The 16,585-nt window shown below is 36.7% G+C and overlaps 1 protein-coding gene and 1 pseudogene across 1 annotated transcript in view; both read right to left on the bottom strand.

Moving 5' to 3' along the window:
* SLC30A7 (solute carrier family 30 member 7) overlaps positions 1-16,585 on the bottom strand; it is an 80,906-nt gene that overhangs the window by 27,707 nt on the left and 36,614 nt on the right. The window contains exon 8 of the mRNA XM_045478439.1: positions 15,760-15,895. Coding sequence (XP_045334395.1) covers positions 15,760-15,895 — 136 coding nt within the window. The remainder of the gene's footprint in view (positions 1-15,759; positions 15,896-16,585) is intronic.
* LOC123598330 lies at positions 2,619-5,992 on the bottom strand (annotated as a pseudogene).

Here is a 16,585-nt window from a genome sequence, read left to right as displayed (position 1 = left end):
GTCATTGGGATTTTAATAGAGAATCCATTGAATCTGTAGATCATTTTGGGTAGTATACACATTTAAACAATATTAAGTTCTGATCCATAAACAAGAAGTCTTTCCTTTTTCTTATCTTTTTTGATTTCCTTACCAATGTTTTGTAGCTTTCAGTGTACAAGTCTTTTGTTTCCTTGGTAAAGTTTATTCCTAAGTACTTTATCCTTTTTGAGGCTATAATAAATGGAATTATTTTCTAAATTTCATTTTTGGCTTGGTCATTGTTAGTATTTAAGAAAAACAACTGAGTTTTCAGTGTAGATTTTGTATTCTGATACTTTGCTAAATTCTTTTATTAGCTCTAACAGCTTTTTGATGGAATCTTTAGGGTTTTCTACATAGAAGAACAAATCATGTATGAACAGATCATTTTAATTCCTGATTAATTACAGGAATTTAATTAATTAATTAAATTCCTGATTAATTATTAATTAATAATTACATATTTTCAATCTGTATGCCTTTATTTCTTTTTCTTGTCTGATTCCTCTGGCTAGAATTTTCAGTACTATGGTGAATAGTAGTGGTGAAATTGGGCATGCCTATTTCGTTCTTGAGCTTAGAAGAAAAGTTTTCAGTCTTTCCCCACTGAGTATGATGTTGGTTTTTATATATGGCTTTTATTACTGAGGTAGTTTCCTTCTTTTCTTAGTTTGTTAAATGTTTCCACCATGAAAGGCTGTTGAACTTTATCACATGATTTCTCTGCATTGATTGAGATGATGTCTTTTTTCTTTCACTTTGTCCATTTGATATGTAACATCAATTGATTTTCATGTGTTGAACCATCCTTGCATTCCAAGTGTAAATCCCACCTGCTCATGATGTAAGACACTTTTAAAGTGCTGTTGAATTCATTTTGCCTAATATTTGTTTAGGATTTTTGTGTCAATGTTCATGAGGAATATTGGTCTATAGTTTTCTTTTCCTGTCCTGTTTTTGTCTGGTTTCAGAACCTGGGTAATTCTTGTCTCACAGAATGAGTTTCGGAGTCTCCTCTCCGCTTTAATTCTTTGGAAGAGTTTAAAAAAGAATTGGTTTGAATTCTTCTCTAAATGCTTGGTAGAATTCACCAGTAAATTCATCTGGTTCTGTGCTTTTTCCTGTTGTTGAGAAATTTTTTATTAGTGCTTCAATTCTTTAATTACTGGTTCCTCACTAGTTATAGGTTTGTTCAGATTTTTTTATTTCTTCATGATTCAGTCTTGGTAGGCTGGACATTTCTAGAAATATATCCATTTCTTATAAGTTTTCCAATTTGTTGGCATATATTATTCATAGTAGCTCCTTATATTTCTTTTTTATTTATGTGATATCCGTTATAATGTCTCCTCTTTTGTTTCTATTTTAGATATTTGAGTCTTCTTTCTTCTTAGTTAGGGTGTCTAGCTAAGGGTTTGTCAATTTTGTTGATCTTTTCAAAAAAACCAATTCTGGGTGTTTTTTTTTTTAATTTTTTTTTTTCAACGTTTATTTATTTTTGGGACAGAGAGAGACAGAGCATGAACGGGGGGAGGGGCAGAGAGAGAGGGAGACACAGAATCGGAAACAGGCTCCAGGCTCCGAGCCATCAGCCCAGAGCCTGACGCGGGGCTCGAACTCACGGACCGCGAGATCGTGACCTGGCTGAAGTCAGACGCTTAACCGACTGCGCCACCCAGGCGCCCCCAATTCTGGGTTTTGTTGACATTTTCTGTAGTTTTTCTATTCTCTATTTCACTTATCTCTGCTCCAATCTTTATTATTTCCTTCTTTTGCTGACTTTCAGTTTAGATCTTCTTTTTCTAGTTCCTTATGATGTAAGGTTAGGTTGTTGACTTGAGTTTTTTTAAATGTAGGCATTTATCACTATGAAGTTCCCTCTTACTACTGCTTTCACTGTATCCCATAAGTTTTGACATGTTGTGTTTTTGTTTTCATTTATCCCCCGATATTTTCTAAATTCCTTTGTAATTTCTTCTTTGACCCACTGGTTGTTAGAGTATGTTACTTAATTTCCACATAGTTTTGGATTTTTGTGTTTTCCTTCTGCTAGTGATTTCCAGTTTTATTCCATTGTGATTAGAGAAGATATTTTGTGTAATTTTAATCATCTAAAATTTGTTAGGACTTTTTTTGTTACCTAACATGTAGTCTAATTGTTCCATGTTTGCTTGAGAAGAATGTGCATTCTGCTATTATTGGGTGGAACGGTCTGTATTTGTCTCTTAAGCCCAAATGGTCTACAGTGTTGTTCAAGACTACTCTTTCCTTATTGATCTTCTACTTGATTGCTTTATCTGTAACTGAAAACGAGGTACAATGTCCTTCTTTGCCTTTTGTTGTAGTTTTTGTCTTAGAGTCCCTTTTCCCTGATATAAGTATGGCCACTCTAATCTCTTTAGGTTCCTGTTTGCACTGAGTATCTTTTTCTACCTTTTCACTTTTAGTCTATAAATTTAGATCTACAGTGAATCTCCTGTAAGCAAAACAAAACTGGATCATGTTTTCATTTGTTTTTTTTTAATACTCATTCAGCCAGTCTATGTCTTTTTTTTTTTTTTTTTAATGTTTATTTATTTTTGAGAGGGAGACAGAGCGTGAACAGGGGAGGGGCAGAGAGTGAGGGAGACAGAATCTGAAGCAGGCTCCAGGCTCTGAGCTGTCAGCACATAGCCCAATACGGGGCTCCAATTCAGAAACCTTGAGATAATGACAAAAGCCAAAGTCAGCCACTTAACCGACTGAGCCCCCAGGCGCCCCCAGTCCATGTCTTTTAACAGCTATGCTTAATCTGTTTACATTTAAAAGTAATTACTTTAAATGTAAGGACTTGTATGAAAGGACTTACAATTGCCATTTGTTCCTTGTTTTCTGTCTTTTAGCTTTTTGTCATTTTTTTTCTCTCTTCTTCGTGTTTCACTGATTTTTCTATAGTGACATGTTTTGATTCACTTCTCATTTCCCTCTCTGTATAAATATCCTATAGCTATTTTCTTCGTGGTTATTATGGCATGTGACAAGTTGTTGCTTTCAAGACTCTCACTTTACATGTGACATCTGACAGTATAGTTATGATGTGTCTCAGTGTATATCTCTTTAGATTTACCCTAGTTCTTTTGAGTTTCTTGAATTTGTATATCCATTTCTCTTCTTAATTTTGAGAAACTTTTGGCCATTGTTTCTTCAAATAGATTCCCTGTTCCTTTCTTTCTTTACTTTCTGAGACTCCCATAATTTGTATATTGTTTTTCTGGTCCATAAATCTCTCAAGCTCTCTTCATTTTTCATTTTTGGGCTCCCCTGCTTCAGTAACTTTTGAAAGTCCTATGTTTAAGTTCATTGATTCTATCTTCTGTCTGGTCAAATCTACTATTGAGTCCTGACAGTGAATTTTTCAATTTTGTACTGTTATTCTTTAGTTGCAGAATTTCTTTGGCTCTTCTTCATAGTTTCTATCTCTTTGTTCATACTCTCATTTTGTTCATGCATCATTTTCCTAATTTTGTTTACTTGTCTATCTGTGCTGTTTTTTTTTTTTAATTTAATTAGGTATCCTTAAGATGGTAATTTTGAATTCTTTACCTGTCAATTCACATCTCCTTTTTTTTAGATTTGGTTTCTGGAGATCTAATTTGTTCCTTTAAACATATTATAGTTGGCTGTTTCTCTGTAGGTCTTGTTTTTTGTTGCTGGGATTTGGGGATCTGAAGAATCGACCAACTCTTCAGACTTTGTAGTCTGGCTTCATACAAGGATGGCTTTCTCTATCCAGCGTGCTAGAGATTCTGGACACCTCAAAGGTCTTTTCCAGGTATGTGTCCTCTATGTGTTTTTGCAAGTAATCTGTCCTATTTGAAGATGTTTGTTGGCTTCTGCTCAGGAGCTCTCCCTTGTGTGTCTGTAACATTGCCAATGGCTGGCTACACGAAATCACAGTCCAGGGACTCCATCTAGTGTCTGTCTATGGTACTGCAGACTCTAATGCACTGTTGCTGTTTTCAGGGGTGCTCAAATTGTCACCCTGTTTCTGTCCATACATGCATACCAGCAAGAATGACACTCTCAGGCAGCACCCCCTACCCTGAAAAAGCCAGCTGGAAGTATGTTCAACTCCTTTTCCTCTCCAGGGAGAATATGGTAGTTGGAGTTTTCCTCGCAAAATGTGTGAAGGGTGGGGGTAGAGCGGGAATGTGCTAACAAGAGTGGAAAGTATCACCTATTTCCTACCAAGCCTCCATGTAGTTGGCTTCCCACTAGCCTGGGGTGCAGGAACCCTTGAACCAGTTTCAGGATTTCTACAGATGTATTTTGTCAGTTTGTTGTGTTAAATTTCTGTCTCCAAGGAAGAAAGAGAATCTAGCACTTCCTATCCTGCCATCTTGCTGATGTCACTGCCCTCCCCCAACTTATTTTAATCATTCTTGATACTGTCAATGTTCTTTCTGCAGAGATAATACCATTCTCATTTCTATCAGCAATGTTCTGCCTATTTTACTTATAGTCTTGACAAAAGATTATGCAAACTTTGACTATTTATCCACCTGATAGATAAGAGGTGGTGTCTCAAGGTAGTTTTAATTTGCATTTCTTTTTAATGAGTGAGGCCGAACTACTTTTATATGTTTAAAAGTCACTTGTATTTCTTTTCATGTAAATTAAATGAACTTACACTTTTGCCCATTTGTTTATCGGCTATTAGTCTTAATTTTTTTTAGGAGCTCTCTGTTAGGGAGGTTAGCCTTTCAAGTTGTAAGTGGCAAATACTTATCAGTTTATTACACCTTCGACTTCACTTTTGTTTTGTTTTTGTTTTTTACGTCATAAAACCAGTGTTTTCTTTCTAAAGCTCTGCCATATGTCTCCAGAGGGTGCCAATGATCACCTGCCACCCTGTGACACCAGGCTGTCCACATAGCTGGCAAACAGAGTCTGGCCACCAGCAGACCAGCCCAGAGAGGCACAATGGGGTGGCTCTGCCTTGCTGCTGGAACTGATAACGTTCTGCTTCAGTTCATCTACAATGATCTTGTCTTCCAAGTCCCAGATCTTGATGTGGGAGCCCATGGCAGCACAGAGTAAGTATCAGCTAGGACTGAAGCATGGCGCATGAGGATGTCCCCAGCACCTCGCATATAAAGGTGCTTGTCTTCATTGAGGTCCCACAGCATGACTTGGCCATCCTTGCCCCCAGTAGCACAGAGGGATCCACCTGGAGTGACACAGTGTTTGGGGAGCCAGTGTGCCTGATAGGATTGGTCCTCAGCTTGCAGTTTGCCGGTCCCACACTTGACCAACTTGTCCCAGCCACAGGTGACAATGATGGGATTGCTGCTACTGGGTGAAAAGCACACACAAGACACCCACTCCAAATGGCTTTCATCCTGGACAGTATATTTGTATACACACCGTGTACTCCACAGCTTGATGGTTTTATCTCAGGAGCCAGAGACAATTTGCTGGTTGTCAGAGGGTAAGGCCACACTCAGCACATCCTTGGTATGGCCTACAAATATGTTGTGGTGGTACACGTTGTGAGATCCCAAAGACAAAGAACAAACTGAGAGAGCAAACTGGCCACGTGAGGAGACGACCACATCACTAACAAAGTTGGAATGACCCTGAAGAGCATGCTGTGGAATGCCCTCATCCCTGGTCAGCTTCCACACGATAATGGTCTTATCTTGAGAGGCAGCCATAGTTAGTCTCATCCCTGGTCAGCTTCCACATGATGATGGTCTTATCTCAACAGGCAGGTAGCATCATGTCCAGGAACTGGGGAGTGGTGGCAAACTGGGTCACTCAGCTATTGTGGCCTTTGAGGGTGCCACAAAGTGTCATCTGGTCAGTCATGGCAGCAGTGTGTGCAGGTGTCGCTGCGTCAGCAAGAATGGAGTTGGACAGCTCAGAAAGACTAGCACCACAGCCACTCCTGCCACGGCCCTGCTGAAGAAAAGAGCTTGACTTCCTTTTGATGCTTTCTTTTCAATGCCGAAGTTCTTTCTCGTGTAACTTAGTTCATCAATCTTTTTTCCTACTGATTCTAGTTTTGAGCCATAGTTATTCCCCTAATATTCTCACACTATAAAATAATTCAGACATACTTTCTCCTAGTATTAACATGGTTTCATGTTTTGAGAGCTCTAATCAATTTGGAATTCATTCAAGTATATATAGCATGAACTACAGTTCCAAATTTATCTTTCTCCAAAGGACTGTCTAGTTATTAGAGAGCCCATCTTCCCCCCACTGATTTGAAAGGCCACCTTTACCCTTACTAAATTTATATTTGCACATAAATCTATTTCTGGATTTTCTCATCTGCTCCATTAGTTTGCTTCTTCAGGCACCTCACTATTTTAATTATAAAGGCTTTACATTTTTTTTTTCCCCCAGGGTTTTCTTGGCCATTCCTCCTGTTTATTTTTCCTTGTAAACTTCAAGATCAACTTTTACTACCACCCTCCAGAAAAAAATCTGTTGGTATTTTTATTAGAATAGTTTCAAGTGTATAAATAAACATAAGAGTTGACCTGTTTATGATGGTGATTCTTCAAAAACAAGAGGCTCTCTGTTCAAGCCCATTTGAGTTTTTTAAAAGTAAACTTTTCCTCACACAAGTTTTACACATTTTATCTACAGACTGGATTTTGCTTATGTATAAAGGGTATTAATTTTGTACATCAATTTTATATCTGTGACCTTACTAAATTATATTTGTCACAGTTTTTCCATTATTTTCATGAGCTTTACAGAAATAAAATCATAGATTTTACATAAAAGAATAATCCCTTGTCTCAAATTTTTAAGTCTCAAATATTCTCTTATCTAAAGTTATTAGCTAATGATCATTAATACATTACTACACGTCCTCTGCTCTTTCTCATATTTCTAAGACTGTCTGCCACCCTTTCTTAACTAAAATTCCAAATCTGAACTACCAAAAACACACAAAATAATTTGAGTGACTATTTCTGAATTCCCCCAAGGATAGTAACATAAGTAATACTTTTCTAGATATATAGGTGACAAGTTAATACTTACAAACAAATGAATGCCTTAGGGCATTCTTTCCCAGAATGCTGGTTGAAAAAGGCTGTTAGACTAATTAGTATTTATAAATGCTCTCACTGTGGTTTTATATATGATTAAAAAATACAATTATTATATAATAATGTTCCCATTTGTTCAATTTTACAATACAGATACATACACAAACAACAAGTTAAAATCTTAAGAAACTACTTACTTCCCCCTAGAAGTACAGTTCATAAATTATAACTGTTTGATAGCCCGGCCACAAAGGAAATTATTAGGCAACACTCAAAACCATTTTTTTTTTTTTTAATTTTTTTTTTTCAACGTTTATTTATTTTTGGGACAGAGAGAGACAGAGCATGAACGGGGGAGGGGCAGAGAGAGAGGGAGACACAGAATCAGAAACAGGCTCCAGGCTCTGAGCCATCAGCCCAGAGCCCGACGCGGGGCTCGAACTCACGGACCGCGAGATCGTGACCTGGCTGAAGTCGGACGCTTAACCAACTGCGCCACCCAGGCGCCCCAATCAAAACCATTTTTGAAAAAAATATCTTCATGATTTTTCATATATAGGAGTATTTGAAGATATGGTAGCTTCTTATATGTTAAAAAAAAAATGCTACTTTTACTTAATATAGTTCACAAATAATTGTCTATTTAACCACAGAATCCACAAAATTTATCAAAATCAGTATCTGCTCCAAATCCTGTATTCATTAATAATGATGATCTTCTATGATTTAGAATTTCAAGTTTATAATTTTGTTTTCATTAATGCATACTCTTTTTCATTTTATATCACTATTTATGGCCATAATTGTCATTTCTAAAGTCTGGAGTTTGCCTCTACAATTTGGGGGACTTTTTTCGTCAAATTGTAAGAAACAAATATATTACTTGAGAAACTTTTACACCTAACAAAAAGTTAATTTCTTTTGTTTAAGTTTTTCTGTATATTTACATATGATCATGGTAAAAAGGTACAAAGCACTACAAGGTGGTAACTCTGAGCTGCAGAAAATGGATTAAAAAAAAAAAATTCCAGCACAGCTTCAAAAATACCACACCAGAAACAAAGATTATTTCTGCATCCTGTTTATGTATATTTTCCCATCATGCATAAGTACCTCTTTTATTTAAGTGAATTAAAAATCAAGCTACAGATCCACGTAAAGCGCATCACTTTTACATAAATCACAGTATGATTCAAAGCCATAACTAAGTGGTCAGATTTCTGACGCTAAGTATGAATCCACTTTCCATTCCAACTGAACTACTGAGAAAAAGGGAGAAAAACGACTCTGAAATCTGTTATAAGAAATGTATTTCAGAAGATAAAAAATTACACTCTCACTATTATACTCAATCTCCTACTTTTCATTGGGAAACAAAATTCATCACAGCACAACTCAGTTTCACTGAGCAATTTATAGCACCTTTTGCCTGTGTTAGAAAATGCTGAGAGAAAAACTGTCTTTTTCTAAGAAATCACTGTCACTGTGAAAGTGAAAACGGAACACTGGGCAGCTTATAAGAGAGAGATGTCTATTTCCACAACATGTTCTCAATCAAGGAATATTTAGTCCCAGAAAACATATGAAGCTCTATTATTTCTTTTGCTCTTGGTGAACTGCAAATATATATAAGAATGAAGGGTAAGGAAAATTACTTCTCTATACTCTATTTTGTTGAGTCTGTAAGAATTTTCATATATTTCCAAAATCAGCTTTGGATAACTAAGCAAACTTTTAGCCAATTTGAAAAACATCTCAAGAGTGTTCTACTTACAACTATTTCATTATCATATGAACTTTAAATTAAGTTGTTGTTGTTTTTTTTAAGTTTATTTATTTACTTTGAGAGAGAGAGTAAGTGATATGGGGAGGGGCAGAGACAGAGGGAGAGAGAATCCCAAGCAGGCTCCACACACGGAGCCCAACACAGGGCTTGAACTCATGAACCATGAGATCATAACCTGAACAGAAATCAAGAGTCGGACGCTGAACTGAGCCATCCAGGTGCTCCAAGTTTGCTTTCTTAACATAAAAATAGACAACTGGAATGTCTTTATTTTGTTCTTTGGAGCGACTTTTTTTTAATTGCCCTGCATTTTAAAAAGTTAGGTTTTAAGGTAAAGTCAGAAATATTAGCTTGCTTTAGAGACATTAGGAAAGAAGCACAATTTTAAAATTGCACCACCACCCCCCCAAAATCAAGTAAAAAATAAAATTGTACCACTCCCCCACACACACACGTGTGTGTGTGTGTGTGTGTGTACTCTAATTAATTTTCCCCTGATACATGTAAAAAGAAATATACACCTTAGATATAGACTCTTCATAATAATGAACCATTCTACGTGTTGCCCTGTACCTTGTTTTATTTATTACCATTGAATTAAGGCCTTGCTACCTAATAAATCATTACATCTTTCATCTAGAACCTTTGAATGCTCTAATACTGTGACCAAGCTTAACAATCAGCATATAAAGTAGAAACTCAATGTAAAAAAAAGGTCTAAAAATAACTGTAAAGAAATGCTGTTAACAGTGTTAATGTGACCTCTAGGTGTTGTGATCCTGACTGATTTTTCTTTACATCTTTATATTTTCATCATCTTCCAAACTTTCTATAATGACTATGAATTCTTGGAAAAAAATTTAAAAAAAATTTTTAATGTTTATTTTGAAAGAAAGACAGATACACCATGAGCAGGGGAGAAGCAGAGAGACAGGGAGAGAGAGAGAATCCCAAGCAGGCTCTTTGCTCAGCACAGAGCCCAACCCCATGACCCTGGGAATCATGACCTGAGTGGATATCAAGAGTTGGATGCTTAACCCACCGAGCCACCCAGGCGCCCCCAAATTTTCTTAACAATACAATTTTGTATACATAATACAAACAAAAAACACTGTTTTTAAAAAAAGGGCTCAGAATAAAAGAAAAATCCATAAGAAAACCTACAAAAATATTCACATGGTTCTCTTGGCTATTGGAACTATGAGTACTTTTTTTCCCTTATCCTTTTCTATACCAAATTTCTTGTCAATAGAATTGTTTCCGTTATTAAAAAAATACTTTTAAATTCACAATTTTCACTAAATTCTTCAGCCTCTTCTCTCAATAGCCACAGCATGTTCCTGTTCTACGTGAAAACTGGCTATCATATGAGGGCACTGTTCCCCCTACAGCGCTGTTTTGTCTCCCACACTCCGTGTAATACGGAAGTTTATGGTGAGGTAAACATCCTCCTTGTTTATCACTTCTACTTCTAGATCTTTGCTCCTCTTACTTCCCCCCCACCCCAAAAATATAGTTCCTTTAAGACCCAGGCCATCAGATTATTCACCTTCTCTCCATCTTGACTACCAGTGCTACGATCCTGGATAGGTCCCCTTGGTCACTAAAAAATGTAGTCATGGGCTTATTCTCTTTCCACCTCTACCTTTTTCATTACTCTTAGTTGAAATACCCAGGTGGGCAAGCCATCCAGCACACTTGGCCTCTATATGATGGGTTTATCCTGGATCCACCCCTACAGTCATACCCTACACCTGCACATCCCAAGTTCAAGCCTCTCACAACCCGAGCCTCCCCTGCTCACTGCACTCACCCTCCTACCAGAGCTCCAACCCGCTAACAATCTTTTTCCTTTCTTTTTTAGCATCTATTACCACCTTTAAATCTTCATTTCCCACCTCTGTAATACCTGCCGTGCTTCTTTCTCACTCTGTCAGTACTCGTCTGACAAAACCCCAAACCAGATGAATCTCGCTCTGTCTATCCCACACTTTTGACCAAGTAGCTGAGCAAGACTAGACAAAAACACACTATGCTGGTTGTTTTCACTTTAAATTCAGGACCCCAAACTTCAGAGTGGGCCCTTGGTGCTGCCAGGCAATCACACTGCTCCCCTTTACAGCAAAAAGCCTTAAAAGGGAGTTGACTACAGCGGCTACCTCCATTTCTTTCCTCCCCAGTCTCTCTTGAAGCTCCTCTGAACAGGCTTTCCTTCTAATTACCCTTCTGAGTGTCTTGTCTAAGTTACCAATCATCAGTCACAGCAGCACATAACAGGACTGATCACTCCTTCCTGTTTGAAACACTTTCTTTACAGGGCTCCTAAGACGACGTGCATTTGCATCTCTCCTCCCATCTCCCTGGCCACTCCACTTTCCACTCCTTTAGCTGGAGTTACCTCCTGTGCTCCACCTTCCAGGGTTCAGTCCTCAGACCTCCTCTTTTCTTTACCAGTTCTCATTCTCTGGGAAAACTCATCTGATCTCATGGTTTAAAGTACCATTCATAAGCAGCTAACACCCAAAGCTGTATCTTCCACGCTCACCTCCTCCCCGAACTCTAGATACTCTACCGCTCTGCCCTGAACATTGCACTTTAGTGACACTGCCCTTCTCACTGCTCCTTACACACGTCAGGCGGGTTCCCACTGTACTGTGTTTACCTGAAGTTCCTTCTACCAAGAATAATCTTCCTCTGATCAGAACCCTGACCCTCTCCTTCGCTTGTAAGGTCTCTATTCAAATGTCACTTTATGCAGAGGACTTTCCAAGCCCTTCTAAAATAGCACCCCCTTCCCCTGCTTCATAGAACTCACCCTGGTAAGATATTACATTATCTATTTGTATATTCATCTGCTTTATTGACTAGAACCCCTATTAGAACATAAGCTCCATAAGGTTGGGTATTTGCCTATGGTGTTTACTGTCTAAAACATTTACTGAATGATGTTAAGATATGTTAAAGTTTTCTGCTTTACCTCCAAGAGGTGAGATTATGAGAACATTTCAATAGATAGGTTGCACATTTCAGTAGTGCTTGAGTTTTTCAATCAAATCACTTGTGTCATCAGAACAAAGGAAACAAATAAAAATGTTAAAGTTTAACAATGAGAAAGAATCAAATTATATGAATTTGAGACTATATATTTTAAACTAGTGAGAAAAAGTTTTTATAAACATATCAGTAGAACTTAGACAAGAATGATATGTAGACTTTATATTGAAAGCCAACTGTAGCTGATTGGTTGTGGCTGCTTGAAACACTATATTGAAAGGGACCCTGAAGCTGAAGTGGGTTCTGCAGCAAAGAAGGATGTTTTCCAGAAAAATGGAAGGGGCGGGAATTGTGATTCCTGCCAGATAAATGCCACTCCATGACTTTAAATCTTTATGTGTACTGTTTTCAATTCTTTGTATTTAGCTCAGATCTCCCAAGAATTCCTTATTTGTACATCCACTGCCTATTTGAGATCTCTTTACAATGGTCTAATGAGAGATATCAACTCAGTCACAAGCCAAACAGAACTTTTGGTCTGCAGTGCTCTTCAAAAAACCCAAACAAACATTACTCTTCCCTTAGTCCTTCCTCTTTCATTAGGACACCTTCATTCACTAACTTGCTAATGTAGAAACTCTAAGAATTATCCTTGATTCCTCCCTCACTTAACCATGCCCTAAACATTCATATCCATAAGCAAATCCTATTAGCTCTAAGCCCAAAGCATTTTCTAATTTTATCTGTATCTCTCCAACTCCTAGATGAGTACCTCAGACCAAGCCACCATGGTCCCTCATTTTATTGACACTAATAGCTTTCTAGTTGGCCTGCCTTTTTGTACTCTTGCCCCCTGATAACCCATTACCTACAGATCAGCCAAAGTAGTTTTTTAAAATACAAATCAAATAATAATGTCACTTCCCTATGGTTTCTCACTGCAGTTAAAATAAAACCCAAACTCCTACCCTGGCTCATTTTCCTAGGCCTATCTCTCCCAACTTTATCTCAAACCACTTTCCTCTTACTCCCTATGCTTCAAGTCATATTGGCTAACATTGTTTTCACTACAGGGCTTTTATACTAGCTGTTCCTTACAGAATGCTCTTCCTCTGACAGGCTTTCTTGTGACATTCAGATCTCAGTTTAAATGCTACCTCTTCAGAAGACTTCCTTTATCACTCAATCTAAAGTAGCAAGCCAATCACTATCATCCTATCTTAACTCTCTGCACACTACAAATAACTACTTGATGTTTGTGTAGTTTATTAATTTGTTTGTTGTCTCTCTCTCTCTCTCTCCAACTATAATGTAAGATAATGTGAAACAGTATCTTATTACCACTCTGATGAGAGGGCCTATTTAATAAATATTTGTTGAAAAGGATTTGTGCAATTTTGCTTTGTTTTGGTTTTAGCATATATTTACTTTGTGGGACAGCACAAGTGGGGGTGGAGCAGAGAGAAGGGGACAGAGGCTCTGAAGTGGCCTCTGCACTGATAGGCTGACAGGAGTGAGCACAATGTGGGGGCTCGAACCCATGAACCATGAGATTATGCATGACCTGAGCCAAGGTCAGACGCCTGACTGACTGAGCCACCCAGGTGCCCCTGATTTGTGCAGTTGTTTTCAATGTGTTATATTTCAGTATAAAAAGTTGTCTGTATGTATTTGTTTATTCATATCTGTTGGCTAACGGAAAGGGTATAGAACTAAGTAAGAATTCCCTACTTGGGAACAGAGAAAGTAATTCTCCAAGGTTGAAGAAACATGAATTTATTTTGATTCAAATCCAAAATAGACAAACTTTTAAAAACCTGGCAGAGTCTGGTACTGACTTTACAACAATGACAAAACAATTTGCCCTCACAGAGCTTAAGAAAGAATAAACAGGCTATTTCAACTTGTTGAGTCAATGCAGTGAAAGGAACAGTCAAAGGTGGTACAGGTAGGCATATTTAACTCAGCCTGGGAGGTGGACAATCCCGAAATCCTTCCTGAAGGAAGTGCAGTTTAAAACTGAAATCTGATCTGAAGGATGAGCAGTTGTGATGGATGTACTTGCGGGGGAGAGGGAGACAGGCACTCAGCATAAGAGTAGTTTGGAGAAAGGAAATATAGTCAAAGCACAGAATCCAGACAGCTCATAACATATTTTCAGGAAACTGAAAGTAATTTGCTGTGGCTGGAGAGCAGAATATAAATTGAGAAAGGGTTAGAGAAAGACTGAGAAGTAAACAGGCTATCAAGATGCCCCACTGAGGAGTTTGGACTTTATCCTGAGGATAAGAAAGCACCACTGAAGAATTTAAAGCAAGATAATATTTCCATGCACCAGAATCTTCATTTAAGAAAGATCACTGTGGGAGCACCTAGGTGGCTCAGTCGGTTAAGCTTCTGACTCTTCATTTCAGCTCAGGTCATTATCTCACACTTTATGAGACTGAGCCTCAAGAGTTGGGCTCCAGGATGAGTATGGAATGTGCTTGGGATTCTCTCTCTCTCTGCCCCTCTCCTACTCTCTCTCTCTCTCTCAAAATAAATGAATAAGAAAGAAAGAAAGAAAAAAGATAGATCACTGTGGCCACAGGATGGAGAAGAGTATAGAGGGAGACAGAGAAGCCAACCTCTTCGAAGTAATAATTGATAGGAGAATTAGGATAGTAATAATGTAGCCAAAAAGAAGCAATTATTAAGATCCTACTCTAGGAAGTATTAAAAGCCAATAAAACTTATAATACAAAACAAAATGAACATACAAATAGAGAGATACAGATATAAGTTACCAAATCTATCAGTAGTTAAGTTTCATAGAATTATGTGACATATCAGCTGAACTTTCAAGGAAGTGTAGTTAAGATTTCCAAAGATGAAAAAACTTCTGAACTTTATAAAAGACTTTTACATAACAGAGTTGCCTCCTGGTACAAATAATTTGAAGAAATGTAAAAAATAAGCTGCATATTTAAAATCTATATCCTTTTTTTAAGGCAAGAACTTCAAAATTAATATTTATGACTAATTTACAATATTATAATTCCATCATAATTAGGTATATTCTATTCAACCGCAAGCTATAAAAATCATAGTCTGTCCTCTAGTGATCATTAGAAATCAAGTTTTACCAGCAGTAAAATTATTACGGATAAATAAAACAAAAATAGTCAAATCAAGGTATATGTATATATAATTACTAAATATATTAAACAATTCAAGACTGAAATAAAGGCACATATTATTCCATTATTCTGATAAAAATTAAACAAATAATAAAACGTATTTCAGAGTGAGATAAATCTGAGATATTACACAATCTAATTTAGCAAATATTTACTGAGAATTCACACACACACACACACACACACACTTTTACATATACATTAGAAAAATGGTAGGCAATAAACAACTAAGAGACAGATCCTTCCCAAAGAATTTTATAAGTCTAATAGGGAGACAGATATATGTATACCTCAATAAGCATTTTTATAAGACTTCGGCAATGATAAGATGACTTTATGAATTAAATAGCTGTAGAAGAGACTTTAACATCCTTTTGCATCTGATAACATAAGATATAGAATCAGATTCTAAGTATAGCTAAAACATTTTATATTTTCAATGTTCTACTCTACAGATAGAATATTGGATTAAAAAAAAATTACTACTAAGTTGAATTACAAGCCAAAAAGATTAATTGCTAAATACCCAAAAGAAATGTCAAAACCTAGGCAAGACATAAATGCCAAACAGAAAAAAATAGGAAGATGAGAAGAGAAATAATCTACATCAGAGTTTGTTAACGGCCAAAGAGAAACCAATATAATAACAATTTGTCTTTTAGATCTGTAATTTAAGTAGCACACTAATCACCTCTCATTTTAATATGTGAAAGTAATGTATAACACTTACCTTACAACTATAAGCATGGCTATCAGGATTGAACAGATAGGATCTGCTATCATCAGACCAAAATTTTGCATCATGATGGCAGAGGCAATTACACCAATACTCCCAAGTGTATCCGCCAGAATGTGTAAAAATACACCTGGAAACAAAGCATAATTAAAATCAAAACAGTATCTTCTGATCAGTGAAAAATACAAATATTTCTTAAAACTATATTCTTCAATATATATATAAAAAACTAAATACCAATTAGAAAATCGGGATGAATGTAGATTCATTGTTTAGCAGTGAATAATAGGGAACTGAAATAATCTTCACTTTTTCAAATCACCAGGGTTAAAATAGCTGATTCATAAATCATACTTGTTTTTCATGATTCTTAGTATTTTGGTACAACATAAATGAAGAAGAACGGAAACAAGTTGATTTTAAGCACATTCATCTCTGGTTAAGAGAGTCCATATATTAATTAACAATTTGTTAGAAAAAAATTGCATTAGGCTGAAAGAATTGTTCAAGTAGCATTGTTTACAACTAGGAATACATGTACACACAGAGCCCTCTGCTGGTAATTAAAATTATTACTACTTGAGACAAGAATTTCCTTTGGATCGTAACTCTACAAATCCTGACATACTTACTTATTAATTATCCTGAGGGTTTTGTTACCTAAAACTACACATTAAGCTCAAACCTGATGTGGAACAAAGTAGAGATCTGAATATTTTAAAGTAAATATATTTTTTAAACTTTCAATAAATAAAAACTAGATTGGTAGGATACTGATTCTAACCGTTCAAGAACCTAGATATAATATTGTGACATTGTG

The sequence above is a fragment of the Leopardus geoffroyi genome, chromosome C1 (genome assembly GCF_018350155.1).
Source record: "Leopardus geoffroyi isolate Oge1 chromosome C1, O.geoffroyi_Oge1_pat1.0, whole genome shotgun sequence".
NCBI lineage: Eukaryota > Metazoa > Chordata > Mammalia > Carnivora > Felidae > Leopardus > Leopardus geoffroyi.
The sequence above is the reverse complement of the archived record's forward strand: the minus strand, read 5'-3'. Positions and strand labels throughout refer to the sequence as shown.